Here is an 18,765-nt window from a genome sequence, read left to right as displayed (position 1 = left end):
CTAATGTACATACCGACCTAGGTTCAGGACCAGGTTGACGTTGACATCATGAAGGATAGTGAGTCCTCCTTCTGTAATGTGAGGGGTGGTAACTAGGCAACAGAGGGTGGCACCCTGATACGTAAAGAAGTGATGTAAGTTGTTTGTACATGTCTATAAAAGGGCACAGCAGGTGTCATTGTGGAGACGTACAGACCACACAGTGCCTTACCATTGGCTGACCACTGTTAATATCTGTCGTTTGGCAATAGGCCTGTGATGTGTTGGTACATTGTCAACACTTGCAGAATTCACAGTGGCTCGGCGTTGAGACTTTCTGCCGACAACTGTTACTGCAGCGCATTTGGCAATAAACCTGCTCGATTGGTTTCGTCTTTGCCTGACTCCGGGGACTCTCAGAGATCCACTGTGTTGACCCAAGTGCACGGGGTCTAACGCTTTAGATATGGGGTGGTACTTGGTCCCGCTGTGAGGGCAGAGGACGGGACTCGATGACCTCTCAAGGTCCCTTCCAGTTCTATGAGATGGTATATCTCCATGGCTGTGTCTAGACTGGCCAGTTTTTCCGGAAAACCAGCCGCTTTTCCGGAAAAACTTGCCAGCTGTCTACACTGGCCACTTGAATTTCTGCAAAAGCACTGACTTCCTACTGTAAGAAATCAGTGCTTTTTACGGAAATACTATGCTGCTCCCGTTCGGGCAAAAGTCCCTTTTGCGCAAAAGGGCCAGTGTAGACAGCTGAGATTTGTTTTGCGCAAAAAAGCGCCGATCGCGAAAATGCCAATCGGGGCTTTTTTGCGCAAAACCGCGTCTAGATTGGTCATGGACGCTTTTCCGCAAAAAGTGCTTTTCTGGAAAAGCGTCCTGCCAATCTAGATGCTCTTTTCCGAAAATGCTTTTAATGGAAAACTTTTCCGTTAAAAACATTTCCAGAAAATCATGCCAGTCTAGACGTAGCCTAGATGTTATATTATATTTCTACATTATAGATAAAGGGAGCACATGCATGCACGCAGCCGAAAGTATATCATCGCCGACGGAGTAGAGGACCTGTCAGCAACGAACCGGGACAATCCCGAAAACCCTGACTGATGACAAGGTGAGGGGACCGGCCTCGTGCTCCCAGCAGGGGAGAGGCCCGGAGTGTACCACACCGACCCCCCCTTTCAGGCAGCCCTCAGAGCCACCTGGAGCTTGATGTGTGCTGCTCCAGCGGAGATTTAAAGGACCCAAGGGTCCGGCTACTGCCACTGCTGAATTGCCGCTGACTCTTCCCGCCCATTGGCAGGCCTGGCCAGAGACTAGCACTGCCAACACAAGTCCATTGTGCTTTCACACGCCACATGGCCCTTCTGCCCCATATTCACAGAGTAAGACCAGGAAAAAAAACACCACGAGCATCCGGTCTGACCTCCTGCCTCACACCGGCCATTGCACTGCCTTGAATTCCTTCCTATTTGAAATAAAGCAGATCTAGACAAAGAATCCAGTCGTGATTTCAAGGGTTTGAGTGATAGAAACAACTGGCTACAAATGTGGGCCGTATTGTGGGTCTGAATTTGTCCAGGCCTTGGATCTTGTTCCTTTGTCTGCTAGACTGGGCTCTATGATCGAATTTCTTTTCACTCTCTAGATCAGGGGTCGGCCACCTTTTCACACCCAAGAGCCAAACTATGTGGTCAACAAAGAGCCAGTATGAGAATGTTCTAGTGTGCTAGGATTCTATGGATGTTACCAGCAGCGGTTGCAGGCGTGGGGAGCCCTCGGCGCAGGGGCGGGCTTCACAAAGGCACGTCCTGATTCAGGGCTACCCAGAACTGCCAGCTCCCGCAACATCTGGTTTTGAAGCGTTTCTTGGTCTGCTGCATCTTTCCCATGGATTTTTGCCTCTGCCCTCACGGCAGGACCAAGCCCCGGCTAGACCATCCTCAACAGGGGTTTGATTTCACTGCAGCCTCTTCAAGTGTCAATGCGGCGGCACCTAGTGAAGATGGCCGCCATCGCCCCTGGTTTCCAATGTCCAGGGCGTGACAAACGGCGGCGAAAACCACTCGCCAGCCCCGTACTGCGCAAGACCCACACTGAGTGTGTGCGCCCCGCCGGTGAACGGGGCACGCGGCTGAAATCGACTCGCCACGAGTAGATTCTATAGCTTGTCGAGCCCGGCCAATGTCGATAAAGCCAGGCTGCCCTCATGGAAGATGGACGCCACGGCTAGGAACTCGGAGCGGGCAGGGGACTGCAGCATGCAGGGAGAGGTAGATAGGGGTCTGAAGAACGGGCAGTTGGCTAGAGGCTGATACGATGGAAGGGGAAGAGGCTGGGAAAAGGAGGGAACACGCAGGGGGAAGGGGATACTGGGTGTAGAGGGGGCAAGAGAGTGTGGGGCAGGGACTGACTGGGGACAGGGAGGAGCTGGAAGGAAGGGAATGGAGAGAGATGTAGTTGTTCTCTCATGCTAAAGGCCGGGGAGGAATAAGCAGGCTGCTCTGGAGGAGGCTGCTATTTTGGGCACGTCCTTCCAAGCGTGTGTGGACCCCGGAATGACGGCACACGATGTGGGGTCAGCCACTTCCTAGGAAACCCCAAACACCACAGGCAAAACAGCGCGGCTGGGGGCTGTTGGCGAGCCTCTGGCTTCTGTGGTCTGCCTGACGGTAATTTGGGGGCGGCGGCACCTTGGGCTTTGACCCTGAGACACCAGAGCGACAGGTGGGTCCCTGTGGACTGCAGCGTATGCGACCCTGGGCCAGGTGAAGGAAGCAACCGGGCCGGGTTCAATATTTAGGAGTGACTCATAACACTACATCCCAGAGCCGGGTCTCGCCCCCACCCAGGAAAGCCACACTCCCCCCGGGCACCTCTGAGAAGCAATACTTCCCGGCACACAAGAGCTGCGTGTGTAAGGAAAGAGAACTGTCCGCAGAGCTAGGAAAAGCATCCGTGTGGCAAAGAACCACAGTCATAGAATCATAGATACGAGGACTGGAAGGGACCTCAAGAGGTCATCGAGTCCAGCCCCCTGCCACATTCAAAGTCACATTCAAAGCTGTATGCCAGTGGTCCTTAACGTGGTGCCCGTGGGCGTCATGGTGCCCGCCGGGCCATTTCTGTGTGGCCACCAAGTGATCGGGGCCAGCCCCACCCCCAGGCACGTGGCGTATGGACAGTCCCATCCCTTGGCGTGCAGCACCGTTGTGGCGCCAGCCCCGGGAGTGCGGCGCATGGGTGGCGCCAGCTCCAGGCATGCAGCGTATGGGTGGCCCCGCCCCCAGGCATGTGCGCAGCCCCGCCCCCGGGCGCATGTGTGGCCCCGCCCCCGGGTGCCTGGCGTGTGAGCGGCCCCACCCTCGGGCGCCCGGCAGCCCCAAAAGTTTGGGTACCACTGCTGTATGCAGTCATAAGCCAGCAGTACCCAGGGCAATGCCCTGTGCCTCAGTTTCCCACTTTGCAGTAGGAAAATCCCGTGGGTCAGCACCCCGGAGGCACAACGCTCCCCTCTCCCTCCATTTTACCCTGCTCCCAGTGTCTGTCCTTGGTTAGCAAAGAGTCAGAGCTCAGAGGGGCCTCTGTGTGTGGTTCCCCCTTTGCCCCCAGAACTGGGGGGGCAGGGAAGCATTGAGCAACACTCCCCTACTGCCTCTGCACCTGACACACGGTTGCTGCCATTTATTGCCCTCGTTGGCCCCTGCTGCCATCTGTCACTCTGGCCCTGCTGGCTGCTTCTCCGCTGCCACTTGTCCCTCCTAGGGATGTCACCGTGTAGTCGAGTATACGAGGAGCCGCTGAGCCTGGGTTTCTCTGTTAATCTTGTTGACTATATGCATCCTCCCCCCCTACTCCACTTGCTGCCTCTATATAGAGGCAGCAGCTTGGAGGGGGGGTACAGAGGCTGGTCGCCGTCAGCAGCCCCTGTCCACGGGGGTCTGAGCTCACCGTGGACGGAGGCTGTTTTGTGGCAGCTGCCTCCTTCCCCTTCCCTCACCCCTCCACAGCAGCCTCTGTTCATGGGGAGCTCGGATCCCCTGTGGATAGGAGCTGCTGCCGTTCCATGCTGCTGCCTCTGTATCAGAGGCAGCAGTGTGGGGCAGCAGGCAGCTGGTCTGCACCGGGAGCTGGTTTTTAAACTGGTTCCCCTTGTGGACAAGCTCCCACCCGGTACCCTGTGCTGCTGCCTCTGATACTTTGGGGTGAGGCATGCCCAGCCGACCCGAATGGAGGAGCCACGTGTGGTGCGTTGCTCTGCATCAGTCCTGCAAGAGATGGTCGCGTGTATCCTGCCCGTTACTCTTGCACCAAAGCAATCACGTGAAGCAGCATTTGAAAATCGAAACCCCTCATGAGGCCTGTGATAAAACAGGTTTGGGGGGACACCGCGGAGACGGTCAAAGCAGGGTGAATTGCTGAGAGACAGGACTACTATAGCCCAAACGGGGGGGGGGGGGGGGGTCTTTCATTATAAGGCACCAAACCAGTCACCAAGAACACTACTTTGGCTAACCAGAAATGACCCAAGCAATTCCCTCCGACACTCCAGCTTTTCCTGTGCCACCACCAGACCCGCACCTTGGACGAGTGAGAGGCTGTAAAACCCAATCTCCCCAAGTCCCAACAGGTTCTCCCAGGCCCAAAGGACCAGTCGCATTTCCAGGTCAATTTATACCTCAGCTCTTACCCGAAAGAGCCCTCTGGACCAATCCTTTAGACTCTACAATCTAAAGGTTTATTCAAAGAAAGAAAAGGCTGAGAGTAGGATTGTCAAAGAAATCACATGAGGTACACCAATCGCAACATTCCCAGGACAGGTCCTTAGCACAGATGGAACCAACTGCGAGCTTAAAAGTCTCTGGAGTTCATCCTCTGTGGGGTCATCAGTCCTTCCGGGCCCGATTCGGAGCAACGCTGCTTCTGAGGTGATGCGCTGGGTGAAGACAAACGGAGGAGCCAGTGGGGCCCTTGTTATAAACTCGCCCACGGGGAGGGAATCCTCTTGTGAAGGTCGCTCCCAAACTGGAGTTTGTCCCATGAGCACGTCACCGGTCCATGTGCAAATAGCCATGAGAAGCCTGTTCGACTTGCAGCAGAACTCCTCGGATGTGCACTGGTAAGGTTCATTGGCAGAGGCGCGCTGCCATTCACTCAGCAGCCACCCCTCACCATAGGTGAGCAACGCTTGCTGGCATCTCCCAGAAGCAAATACTTGAAATATCAGCACAGCGCCAATACTCTGAACTTTACCTACAAACTTCACACAGGCATAGGTACGGCACAAACAGAATCAGCAAAGCGTCGGCTTTCCAGAGACACCTCCCTTGGCCAACCCGTGTGCAACATTTGGGCCCCACACACACCCTGGGTGCAACAATGTTCTGTGTGTTCATAGTCAAATCCAAGCATGTCCCCAGGACCAGGCCGGATGGAATTGTTCATGGAACCATGAGGAGGTGTGGACAGAGTGAGAATTCTAACGATCCGGATTAGTAAGCACTGGGGCAGGTTCCTCAGGGACCCCTCCCCTTGCTGGAGGGTTTCAAGAATACGATTGACAAGCACATGTCAGGGATGGTCTAAGCTGTGTCAGCAAATGGTTAGTAGCCCATCAATTTATTTTCCTTTTCGATACTCGTCCATGGCACCAGCAAAGCTGAGAACTACTTGGCCAGAGCAAATAAGAACATAAGAACATGAGAACGGCCGTACTGGGTCAGACCAAAGGTCCATCTAGCCCAGTAGCCTGTCCGCTGACAGTGGCCAGCACCAGGTGCCCCAGAGGGGGTGGACGGAAGACAATGATCAAGTGATTTGTCTCCTGCCATCCCTCTCCAGCCTCTGACAAACAGAGGCCAAGGACACCATTTTATCCCCTGGCTAATAGCCTTTTATGGACCTAACCTCCATGAAATGATCTACCTTCTCTTTAAACTCTGTTATAGTCCTAGCCTTCACAGCCTCCTCTGGCAAGGAGTTCCACAGGTTGACTACACGCTGTGTGTTATATAATTATAACATAGGCCCCAATTCAGGAAAGCACCGAGGCATGTGCTTTAAAATGTAAGCACATGCTTTAGGGGCTTTCCCAGATCAGGATCTAGATTAGTATCCTGTACATGAGCTGGAGGGAGGGCCCATAGGGAGCCCAGCTCTGTTTAGTTGATATGTCCAGGTCTTCAAAACCACGGATAAGAAACACGGGCTCGGGAGCTGCGTCTCTGGACCCAGTGACAGAGACCAGACCCATGGGGGGAAAGGGAGCTAGGTGCTATTTGCTAAGGGGGTGTGAAGGGACACTTAGGGGGTGTGAAGGAAAGTTTTGTACGGAGTAGGGGTGGGTGTCTCCTTAGGGCCTGTGCAGGTTTTCCAGGACATCAAGTCCTCTTTTCCTGACCCCTCACAGTCCCGATCGGAAGAGGTAGATGAAGTTAGCCAGGATCCCCAGGGAAATCATTGAGTAGCTGGTCTTCGTGCTGCTGGCTCCATTCACGTTGCACAACGGTTTATCGCAGCAGAACACTTTCGTGGTCGTTTTGCCTTCCTCCAGGCCCCCTTGGGGACACTCTGGAGAGCACATCTTGGAGATGCGGACCTCAGGGTTTTGACCTTTGCCTGCAAAAGAAAACCAAGGGTGGAATCGGTGTTTAAAAGTTCCCGTGCGTCCTGACGATGTTGAGTCTCAAGGAGATAACAGTGTCTCAGTGGCGGAGCCATAGTGACCGGCAGAGCTGAATTTCTTTACCACTAATGACCAGTCTTCATAGGCCAGGAAATGAACATAAGGATATAAAAACAGCCAACTGGGTCAGACCAAAGGTCCCTCCAGCCCAGGATCCTGTCTGCCGACAGTGGCCAATGCCAGGTGCCCCAGAGGGAGTGAACAGAACAGGGGATCATCAAGTGAACCCTATTAAAGTCCTGGTCTTCACAACATCCTCTGGCAAGGAGTTCCACAGGTAGACTGTGCGCTGTGTGAAGGAAAACTTCCTTTTTTTTTTTAAACCTGCTACCTATTCATTTCATTTGGTGGCCCCCTAGTGCTTATGTTCTGGGAACAAGTACAGAACTTTTCCTTATTCACTTTTTCCACACCAGCCATGATTTTATAGACCTCTATCCTATCCCCTGCTCAGTCTCCTCTTTTCTAAGCTGAAAATCTCAGAGGGAGGAGTAACGAGGCTTGGGGGCGTGGCCCGGGGGAGGGAGATCCGGCACCGCTGCGCGTCATGCGACATGCATCGATGCCCATGTCACTTGGACCCCTGTTGACTAGAAGCTTGGAAACACCTTTACTGGGGTGGGTCAGAGCCGCGGCTGGTATAAATCTGCAGCGCTCCCTTGACTTCCCTAGAGGCAGGCCAGGTCACTCCTGCTCAGGAGCTGGTCTGGTAGGTCTGAAGCTAGACAGGTGATGAGCGGAGACCTCCGTGGAGGGGCTAATCCGCTCACCGAGAAAGTCAGCAAGACGTGAGCTCCTAAGTCACTTCATTGCTTCTGAAAACTCCGTCCTTTCCAGTTACTTTGCCCCTCCCCCCCGTCTGTCTCACCTGCCTGTTTAATCTAGACCAGGAGATCTTTGGATCAGACCTTACATGGCTTGTCTATACAGCAACCGGCATAAGAAAGCCCCAATCGCTGGCTGCGGTCCTTAGACACCGCCACTGGCCGATCCCAAAACTTACCAGCTCCCACCATATCCCGGATGGTCACACAATATTTGTCTTCTTTTGCACACATCGCTATCTTCATACATTCCTGGTTGGATGACTCATTGTGGCATGCGTAGCACAGCAGCGAGTGGCCTGCAACAGGAAAACACACCCCCCGGTTGAGAATTCGGTAGAAGCGGATGCGTCGTGCTCGGATTATCTGGCTCGGTGGTTTTCAACCTTTGTTTCACCAGCAGACTCCCAAACCCATTTTTAAGGAAGGTGCAGGCCACTTTGGGAATCAGAGACCCGGTCTGTGGACCCCCCACCCCCAGGGATCTGTGCACCACCAGTGGAAAACCGCTGTTCTACCTTTCAGAGACCCCTTAAAGAGGTGGGGAACGTAAGGCCCGGGGGGGGGCCGGATGCGGCTCCTGGTTTGCCTGGATCCGGCCGCCGAAGCTCAGAGCTCCCCCTGCATCAAGGAGCAGGTGTTGTGCTCCAGCCCTGCAGCCCGCCCCCTGCAGTCCCCTCGTGGGGTTCGAACACCAGTGCTGGTTCCCTGCTGTGGGGCGGGAGGGACCCCGAGCTTCAGGGGCCAGAATCGGGAAAGCCAGGTCTGGATCCAACCCACAGGTGGGGGAGGAAGCTGCTCTTGTCCCCCACTCCTGCCCAGACTCCCAGCCCACTCCTGCACTCTGTGGGTCAGTGGACCCCACTCAAAAAAGGTTCCCCGTCCTTGCCCAGACCCCCACAGGTCTGTGGAGCACAAGTAACAAGCTATTGCTCCAGCATTTTTAAGACAATGAACTCCGAAAATACTTAAACTTAATTCAGTAAGGTTTGTCCACGAAACTGCGGGAAATTGCCAAATCTGTTGGAAGTCACACCCCGGCTCATGGAAACTGGAGGCATCTAGATCGGGGTGGGCAGTATCGGGCCCACTGGCAGGCTGCCGGTCCCCCACTTTGCCCATAGCACTGCCGATTCTGCCCCCGTGCAAGCAGCGCACTAATAGAATTATCTCCCGCCTTTCAAGAGTAACCCTAATAGAGGAGCATAGGTGTGCTTGCTTAGAGAGGCCCTGTGGTATCGTCCGCTGACCTCCGATGATGCTATTTCTAGCCTCTGGGGCCATGTGCCTGAGCTGGAGCCAGGCAGTGAGGCAGTCCCAGTGCAAGCCACCCATCCTGGGCTCAGCCACCCCCAGTTTCCCCAGGGTTGGAACTGGCATCAGCTGGCCTGTTTGGGGAGTCTGCCCCTCTGGGGAGGTCACAGTGTAGGCAGGGAACCTGGCAGCCTGGAACAACACCAGTCAGGAGGGAGAGAGACCCAGGTGTCTTGCCAAGAGAGGGGGGCGTGTTAGGGGAGCCAGAGAGCTAAAAGTGGCTCATGGCAGGGGAATATTGATTCACTTGCCCTCATTGACCTGGAGCTCCCATGGATAGTGGCCAGCCCAGCTGCTGCATAGTGAGGCCTTCATGTTTAGGGTGCTTGTCGGGGGTGGGCGGGACCGTCCAGGGCCTTTCAGAGAGACGCCCCGGAGGCCGGTCGTAGCAGAGATAGCAAGGAGAGAGGGGCCCCATTACCCCCTCCCCCACCCCTCAACCCGGAGAGTGCGGGCGAACGCCTTTCCGGGCGCGGCAGGGGCAAGCGCAGAGCCAGCAGCCTTCACAGCTCCATCCTGCGCCGTCTGAGGGAAGCGATGGCACTTTGGAGGAAAAGCTGCAGGCCCAGGCCTGCTGATGGGGGGGAGCAAAGGGGGCGCAGGTACCCCAGAGCCTGGCGATTCAAAGGGGCCTGGGGCTCCCCGTGCCGGTGGTGGGGCACGCCGTACGCTCCACGCAGCTCTGAGGGATGGGGGAGGGGCACCACTCTCCGGGCGGCAGAGGGCTGAGGGGTGCCCCACCCCTTCTTCCCAAGCCCCACAGAGCCACCCCCCCCCACACACACACACGGTGGCTACGTCTACACTGGCCCCTTTTCCGAAAGGGGCATGCTAATTTCACAGGTCGTAATAGGGAAATCCGCGGGGGATTTAAATATCCCCCGCGGCATTTAAATAAAAATGTCCGCCGCTTTTTTCCGGCTTTTAGAAAAGCCGGAAAAGAGCGTCTACACTGGCCCCGATCCTCTGGAAAAAAGCCCTTTTCCGGAGGATCTCTTATTCCTACTTCAAAGTGTGCACACTGACCCCAGTGGCCGCTGCGATGGAAAACGGTCCCTTTCCCAGAACGTCCGGTTTTCCCGGCACAGCCCAACCCTGCCCTTGCGTTCAGTTAGGAGCCAAGGAGGCCTCCTGCCAAACTTGGTGGCCCTGGCTCTTACCGCACAGCGGGAGTCCTTGGGCAAAGGGACCCGCAGGGAGATGCACCAATCTCTAGGGTACATATCGAGCTGGAGTCTGGCAAAGGCCGAGGGCGCGACTCAGTTCGACAGGTTACCTCAGAGCCGGCAGGTAGCAACAAGCGCGTGAGCCCCGCAAGGTGTCTCCCAACCTACTGTACCTCGGACGGTACATGTGAGCTCTTTGGTGGCCTCGTTAAAGGGACGCCATCGACTTGAATGTGCTGAAAACCTAGTCGGGCTCCAACCACTATGCAAAGCTGTGGGTTGTTGTCAGGCACCATTTCCTGTTATGCTGCTGTCTCTGCTATTGTCTTGTGAACACTCCCCCCCCCCCACACACACACACAAACCACAGAGAAAAAGCAAGAATGCACAGATGGTGCACGAGGCAGGGGGAACGCGGCCGCATGCAAAGTGCTGTCGGTTGCCCAAAGTAAATACGCTGAAAGCACAGGGAGAGGGCAGTTTTCTCTTATCTCACTGTTACACTCCCTCCATCTCCTCCTCTCCCAGGCCCTGGTGACCTGGGGGTCCTCGAACCAAGCGAGTCCAAGCGCATGGTTTTGAGTGAGTGAAGTCCGGAGGGGGACGGCAGCCGCACCGGTGTTGTCAGTGTCACTGAACAGCTGCTGAAAGCAAGGGCGGTTTCCCCCGGCACATCAGGAGTGTGAGTCAAGCTGACAGTTTGTGTGGACTCCCGCACTATCCTTGGAGAGGGTAGTGTTGCTGGACGCCTGTGCTCTCCTTGGAGAGGGTAGTGTTGCTGGACGCCTGTGCTCTCCTTGGAGAGGGTAGTGTTGCTGGACGCCTGTGCTCTCCTTGGAGAGGGTAGTGTTGCTGGACGCCTGTGCTCTCCTTGGAGAGGGTAGTGTTGCTGGACGCCTGTGCTATCCTTGGAGAGGGTAGTGTTGCTGGACGCCTGTGCTCTCCTTGGAGAGGGTAGTGTTGCTGGACGCCTGTGCTCTCCTTGGAGAGGGTAGTGTTGCTGGACGCCTGTGCTATCCTTGGAGAGGGTAGTGTTGCTGGACGCCTGTGCTCTCCTTGGAGAGGGTAGTGTTGCTGGACGCCTGTGCTCTCCTTGGAGAGGGTAGTGTTGCTGGACGCCTGTGCTCTCCTTGGAGAGGGTAGTGTTGCTGGACGCCTGTGCTATCCTTGGAGAGGGTAGTGTTGCTGGACGCCTGTGCTCTCCTTGGAGAGGGTAGTGTTGCTGGACGCCTGTGCTCTCCTTGGAGAGGGTAGTGTTGCTGGACGCCTGTGCTATCCTTGGAGAGGGTAGTGTTGCTGGACGCCTGTGCTCTCCTTGGAGAGGGTAGTGTTGCTGGACGCCTGTGCTCTCCTTGGAGAGGGTAGTGTTGCTGGACGCCTGTGCTCTCCTTGGAGAGGGTAGTGTTGCTGGACGCCTGTGCTATCCTTGGAGAGGGTAGTGTTGCTGGACGCCTGTGCTATCCTTGGAGAGGGTAGTGTTGCTGGACGCCTGTGCTATCCTTGGAGAGGGTAGTACTGCTGGAGCTCTGTGCTGTCCTTGGACAGGACAGTGCTATCATGGGTGGGATTGTTCCCTCGAGTATGTCTCCGACCGAGGGGAAAGGTTTCTCACAGCCTGGGACTCCCTTGTCGCAGATGATAAGAATTTACAGTCAGCTAGGTAATTGCCGGCAGGTTTGAAACTAAGGGTACGTCTAGACTACATGCCTCTGGCGACAGAGGCATGTAGATTAGGCTACCAGACATAGTAAAATGAAGCGGCGATTTAAATAATCGCCGCTTCATTTAAATGTACATGGCTGCCGCGCTGAGCCGACAAACAGCTGATCAGCCTCCTGGGATGAGGCATACCTGGGTGGTTGACAAATACCTTTGATGTCGGCAGGGGAGCGTCCAGACTATCGCGCTGAGCCAACAAACATCTGATCAGCTGCCGTGAGGGCAGGGGACTGGACTCGATGACCTCTCGAGGTCCCTTCCAGTCCTAGTATTCTATGATTCCCCTTAGCCATCGGTCCGAGTGGTTGTTGCAAGCCACCAGACTCGCTAGGCTTAGCTCCTTCCCATGTCTGGTCACGGTACCAGAAGAACGGCCAGACTGGGTCAGGCCAAAGGCCCAGCTAGCCCAGGGTCCTGTCTGCCCCCAGTGGCCACTGCCGGGTGCCCCACAGGAAGTGAACCGAACAGGGAATCAAGTGAACCCTTCCCTGTGCCCCATGCCCAGCTTCTGGCAAACAGGCGAAGGACACCATCCCTGCCCAGGTGGCTAATCGCCCTTGCTGTCTCGCCAAACAGCCAGACATGGCCCCAGCCCCTCTGGCCTGCTGGTCCCTTGTGGCCCAAAGACGGGGGTAAGCAAGCACGGGGCCACAGTGCTGCCTGTTCTCTCACTGCTGGACGGCACTGCCTGCCCACGGCCCAGCTGCACCGCCTGACTGAAAGGGGCGGGGCCTTGGGCAAAGAAGGCGGGGCCAATGGCTAACCTCCTCCTGGCGCATGGTCACCACTGCCTGTGCTAATAGCTACTGACGGACCTGTCGTCCATGAATGTATCTCATTAGTCTTTTAATCCGTTATAATCTTGGCCTTCACAACATCCTGTGGCAAGGAGTTCCACAGGCTGACTGTGCGTTGTGAGAGGAAATACTTCCTTTTGTTTGTTTTAAACCTGCTGCCCATTCATTTCATTTGGTGACCCTGGTTCTGTGTGAAGAGGAGTACAGAACCCTTCTATATTTATGTTCTCCACAGCCACCATGATTTTATAGACTTCTCTCTATATTTCTATCCCCTCGCAGTCCTCTTTTCCAAGCAGAAATGTCCCGGTCGTTAATCTCTCCTCATATGGACGCTGCTCTCTACTCCTAATCCGTTTTGTTGACCGTTCCTGTACTCCAGCTCTGGCAGAAATTTACCACGGCCGCACGGCATCGGTACCACGATGGCTGCAATAACTCCCTGGCATCTGCCATTCCCCAGGGACTTCCCGGCCTTCGTGTCCCCGCTGTCTAACCGCGGGGAATCGCTGGTGTCTCACCTCGCTCCACGCACAGGGTGGCAGCCAGCAGGGCGACGAGAAAAGCCTTCATCTTCCGTGCCGCCTCTCCACCCGCAGAGGATGCCCAGCAGCTGCACAGTCAGGTTATATACCTACCACAGGCAGCAGTTTTACAGGTTTGGGGTGGCTCATCGGGCAGATAACACATCAGGCCGGGGTGTGTCATGTGCACATGTGGGAGTTTTCCTGCTTGGAGTCTAGGTGACCTATGCTGGCTTCCATGGGGAATTTCCGTGTCTCGCTGGCTTTCCTCCTGCTGGGGTTGGACTGCAGGGGAGGAAGGCCTCTGAGAACAGAGCGGGGCCTTCCGCAGGAGCACCCCCACGTAGGGAATCTCAGGGGCGGATGGATGCTCACCTGGTCTAGACTTGTCTCCCCCCCCGTCGTGGAAGGCTGAGCTATGGGGCCTCCTGCCGCCCAGCGGCTCTCGGACCGTGGAGCAGGGCCCGACGTGCATGGGGGCCCCGTTTCCATGGACTCGCCAAGGCTGGCGTGAGACTTTCAGAAGGCCGAGCCCCCTCCGCCTTGGGCGATGGAGAGCCAATTACAGCCCCCCTTCCCTGAGGGCTCAGGCTTAAGCTTTCCTCCTGCCCCCAAGGAGGTGGGGCTGGGGTGGGCTCATGCTTTGCTCTCCCCCCTCCCCTAGGGTCTTAGTCATTTTTATTGGCAGAAGGGAGGTGACGTGGGGTGTTTAGCCAACCCTTCCCTACAGCCCTGGGGACATCTCCTTCGCCGGCGTCCACTGGCCTACTCCGCTGAAGTCAGAGCTACGCTAATTGACGCCGGCTAAGGATGCCCCTGTGAACTCAGCCGCCATCTTTCCTTCCCACTGCTTTCCTGTGCTTTCCTCCCGGCTCCTGGGGGAGGCACCGCGATGGGGCGTGACTTCACAGCGGGCAGGCGTCCCCCTTGTCTGAAAGGCAAGGCCAGGGTTCCCGCTGAGATTTTCCCCCCGTGAGCGGAGTGAGTTGTGTCTTGTGCGCCAACCATGAGGCCACGTCTCCCCAAGAGACTCTCCCGCACCCCCCTCCCCCTGTCCTGACTGCTAGAGCAAACCCAGCCCCCCACCACGTGGCCCCGGCTCTGGCCCCCAGCCGGCGTCACCAGAGTCCGCAGCCCTGGGGAAAGGCTGAAGCATGGGCCAGGGCCGCGTGATGGCCGCCGTGCTGCTCCTGGGGCAGGGCGGCCACTGTGCAGCTCTGCTGAGGAGATGGGCACGGCCTCAAATTCGTGGTGCGCGCACCTTAGGGGGAGCACTGCTCCAGGCCCCCTGGGAAGTGTCCCAAAATGGAAACTCACTGGTCCCGTCTGACAAGCTCTTCCCCGCACCACGTCGCTCTCTGAATCCCACCCCGTCCACCGGGCCCTCGAGCCCCTTCTGCGCCCGCGTTGCTCGCCTCTGTCCCTCACGGCCGTCCCGCCGCATCGCTGGAGCGCTTCGGGACGGCCCTGCCGACTCACGTCCGTGCAAGGTGCAATACACACGTAGATGGGCATCTAGTGGCCTCACCTCACAGTAGGGCAGGCGCCTATGTGACTCCTAGCAGCGAGTGGCTTGTTTCTGCCCCGCAGCATAGAGCCATAGAGCCATAGAGCTGGAAAAGACCTCGGAAGGTCATCGAGTCCAGGCCCTGCTCCAGGCAGGACCAATCCCGACTCAGTCAACCCGTCCGGGGCTTTGTCAAGCATGACGCCTTGTAATGGTGTCATGCTGCTGTGCACAGCGCTGTCATTAGTCATGTAACTCTAATCCCGGTCAGCTCTTGCTAAGCTCGTGGCTGCAGGAGGCGCCCGTGGCAGGGAGTTCCTTGGAGGATTCACACATGCCACGGAACAGGAAATACCTCATGGCAGGTTTCACGGGTTCATAGATTCCAGCAGGAGCCAATATGATCCTCTAGCCGGATGCGAGCCACGGAATGGCGTCCCTATTCATTGCCAGCGACTGTCTCCTTCCGCTTGGATAAAAGGGAGCCCCAAATGTATCTTCCCTGCCCTTTTTGTTATTTTGTAGGTTGGATCACATGGGTTCCATCACCCGGTCACACCACTGAGCCTTCCTACCTGCCCTCTAGGGCATCTCACCACCCTGTCCTTCTATACCAGAGGTATGGTCTCCCCCACAACCACGGCACAGAGTTGAGGTAACCACCCCCCATCAGAGCAAGACAGACACCGAACCAGCACAGCTCTGGGGTCTTGTTAGCGCCCAGATACACAGTCTCAGTGCGGACCAAATTCCCAGATCAATCCGTCTTACTCTGTCTAAAATGATTTACACAGAGAAAGCTCATAAATTCGCTCCCTTTATTAGTGAGAGAGGCACACAACTGGGGGTCCCCAGGGAACAACCCTTTACACTGGGTTTAATAATACCAGCAGTGCTTTTATGAAGTATAAAAAGTAGGATTGAAGCGGTTGCAAGTGAAGACAGACAGATCAAAGTAAGGTCCTAAGCCAAAGTAAACAAAACCCACCAGCTAAGCCTAATACACCAAGGCTACGTCTAGACTGGCATGATTTTCCGGAAATGCTTTTAACGGAAAAGTTTTCCGTTAAAAGCATTTTCGGAACAGAGCGTCTAGATTGGCACGGACGCTTTTCTGCAAAGCACTTTTTGCAGAAAAGCATCCGTGGCCAATCTACATGCCTTTCTGGGGCCAATCACAATTTAGGCTTACAGGAAAAACAAAGTCATTTCCAGATCGTTGCCTTGAGCACTGGGCCATTATGTTTCCAGAGTTTTACTTCCATTGCCAGGAGAGTCCAGAGGTCAGACGGAGTCACTGGGAATATCTGGGACGCCCCGAATTAATTTCTGCTTTGACTAGAATTTATCTTTCCAAAACACAGCCATACTTGATTTAAACATGGCCAGTGCCAGAAATCCCCCCCCCCCCCCCCCGCCTGCCTGCCAGCCCTGGGTAAATTGTTCCAGTGGCTAATTCCCTTCCCTGTTAAAAGCATTCACCTTATTTCTAGTCTAAATTATCTAGCTTCCACTTCCAGCCATAGGCTCCTGTTATGCATTTGTCTGCAGCACTTGTGTTTCTGCGGGTGAGACGGGGCACCCCAGAACGTGCAGCTCAAAACGGTTCCTTTAGTCTGTCGCCTTTCACAAATCGTTGTCTCACTTGCTGCCTGCCGTCCGGTCTGTTTCAGGCCTATTGTGTCGCAGATGTCACATGATTTTGGTTGATTGTCCCTGGAGAACAATCAGTGCTCACCAGAAATTCCATGTCGTATTACCGTGTTGTAACTCTCTGGTCAGACGCTTCCTCAGCTTGCAAACATCGCTCATTTCTTAAAGAGCGTGACTCAGGCCTGGAACGCATGGCTTTCTCAACAGGTGCTGCTCGGGACACTGTACACAGAGGCAATAATTAAGCAGCAAGAGGCATGAGCTGTGTCATGCTGACTTATCTCCAGGCGTCTGGTGTGGAAGCCGGAACGAGACAATTGACAGAGTTAGTTGTCCCAACAGGGCCCTCTCTCACAGGGATGCTAAAATAACCCTCGTCACTATGATTACTGGGGAAAAAAAAGGAGGACTGGCCGAACCCTTGGGTAAGTTACTGCTCAGGCCTCAGCCGGCCCTGACTCCGGTGTAAAATTGTAGTCACCAGGGGACAGGAAGGGTGCAGTGAATCTGGAAAAGGTCTAGAGGGAGAGACAAGGATGATCAGAGGGGAGGAAAACCGCCCGATGAGCCACGGCTGAAGGAACCGGGTGCATTTCTTTAGGAAGAGAGGCGAGTAAGGGGGGACATGATAGAGGAGAGGTCCCCAAAGCCTGGGGTGCATCCCATTAGGGGGCAGGGTGGAACCTTCAGGGGGGCATGATGAGTCTGGGCCAGCCCCCCCGGGGAACGGAGAGCCACCCAGCCCCTCCCAGGCCTGAGCTCTGCCCCAGCATAGACCTGGCTCCCAGCCGGGGGCCCGGCTGCCGCTCTGCTCCTCTGCAGCAATGGCGGGACTGGGAGTGGAGCCGTACCTGGCCCGGGATCCAGCTGTCAGCCCCTATCCTGGCCTGGCTGTGACTCCGCTCCTACCCCCCCCATTGGCTCTGACCCCTGGCCATGGCTCTGTCCTCAGCCTCACTCCCAGCCCTACCCCCATCCCTGCCACCCCAGCCTCGGCACCCTCATCCCTATCCGCATCCACCCCCAGCTGTGCCCTGCTCCCTGCTCTTGGGTGGGGGGAGGAGGAGAGCAGAGGCACCGATGGGGTAAGGAGGGGGAAGAGCCCTCCAAGTCTGGGCACCACTGGAAGAGGAGTCCTCAGATACCGGAAAGGCTGCCATAAAAAGAGGGAGGAAAGTTGTTCTCTCGCCACCGAGGGCAGGACCCGAGGCAGTGAGTCCAAACTGGAGCAGAGCCAATTTAGATTCAGTCTCAGGAACAGCTCCCTAAAGGCCTTGGGAGTGGGGATGTTAAATATCGGTGAATTGAATAGTCGATTAACCTCTTGAATTCTGTTCGGTTACTCGACTATTCTATAGTCCCTGGGGGCGGGGCTGGCAGCCAGTGCTATCCAGCCCCGCTCCTGAGGAGCCCCCGCCACTCTGTGTCGCTGCCTCTGTATCAGAGACAGTAGCGCGGGGTACCAGGGGGGAGCTGGTCCGCGCGGGATCCAGCTCCCCATGCAGACCGGCAGCCTGTCGCTCCGCTGCTGCCTCTGATACAGAAGCAGCAGCGCAAGGTGGCAGCAGCCCCTGTCTGGGGGGGCGCTGAGCTTCCAGACCCAGCGCGAGCTGGAACTGAGCTGAGAGGCCTGGCTCCTAAACGCAGAGCTGCAGGAGGGGAACGATCCAGACCCAGCCTGAGCCAGGACTGAGCTGGGCTGCTGGCCAGCTGTCTAAAAAATTTACTGGCAGAGAGATTGGGGTGCCAGATCTGGGAGGGGTATGGTGTGAGTGCAAAAGGGGGCAGAGGGTTTGGGTGTGTTGACTGGGGGGGGCAGAGGGTTGGGGAAAAGGGGGCTGTGGTGTCAGAGGCAGACTCTGCCCAGGAGACTTTTCAGCCAGCAGCCAAACCAGCCTGCCTGCTTGAAGTGCTTAAAACGTTTCCCAGGCTGCCTGCCTGCCCAGCCATGTGCTTGTGTGAATAACTGAGCTGAGGAGAGGGGGCATGGTTCTTCATGGCTGCCTGTTATTCAAACAGGCAGCTCCCATTGGCCCGTTTCTAGCCAGAAACGAGCCAATGGGATTGTGCTAGGGGTGGGGGCAGCTCCTGAAGCATTTCCCCCTCCCGTCCAGTTTTGAAAACGATATGGGACCTGGCAGCCGCGGTTCTGCCCGGTGTGCGGGGTTATGGGGCAAGCAGGGGAGTCTGCCTGGGGCTCCCTGCTGCCTCTGTGGGCTGGATCTGGGTGGCTTGGTGGGTTGAATCCAGCCCGTAGGCCATATTTTGCCCAGGCCCGCCATGGACTGTAATCTCTGCAGGCCAGGCCTGTCTCTGCACTGTCTGTGCTAAACTAGTACCATGGTGCCTTTGGCCCTTAGAATCATTGAATACTAGAACTGGAAGGGACCTCGAAAGGGCATCCAGTCCAGTCCCCTGCCCTCACGGCAGGACCAAGCACCGTCTAGATCATCCCTGACAGGTGTCTGTCCAACCTGCTCTTAAATATCTCCAGTGATGGAGACTCCACAACCCCCCAGGCAATTTATTCCAGTGTTTCACCACCCTGACAGGTAGGAAGTTTTTCCCAATGTCCAACCTAAACCTCCCTT

The 18,765-nt window shown here is 56.1% G+C and overlaps 1 protein-coding gene across 1 annotated transcript; it reads right to left on the bottom strand.

Moving 5' to 3' along the window:
• Nucleotides 1-4,690: 4,690 nt before the first annotated feature.
• On the bottom strand, nt 4,691-13,135 carry LOC112546259 (lymphocyte antigen 6E-like). Its single transcript, XM_025186063.2, has 3 exons — nt 13,012-13,135; nt 7,674-7,793; nt 4,691-6,603 (listed from the first exon to the last, which is right to left on the bottom strand). Exons 1-3 carry the CDS (start codon nt 13,061-13,063, stop codon nt 6,389-6,391), a joined length of 387 nt encoding a protein of 128 aa, XP_025041848.2. The 5' UTR covers nt 13,064-13,135; the 3' UTR covers nt 4,691-6,388.
• Between the last annotated feature and the right edge of the window lie 5,630 nt (nt 13,136-18,765).

This window comes from Pelodiscus sinensis, chromosome 2 (assembly GCF_049634645.1).
Source record: "Pelodiscus sinensis isolate JC-2024 chromosome 2, ASM4963464v1, whole genome shotgun sequence".
NCBI lineage: Eukaryota > Metazoa > Chordata > Testudines > Trionychidae > Pelodiscus > Pelodiscus sinensis.
This window is presented reverse-complemented; position numbering and strand designations above follow the sequence as displayed.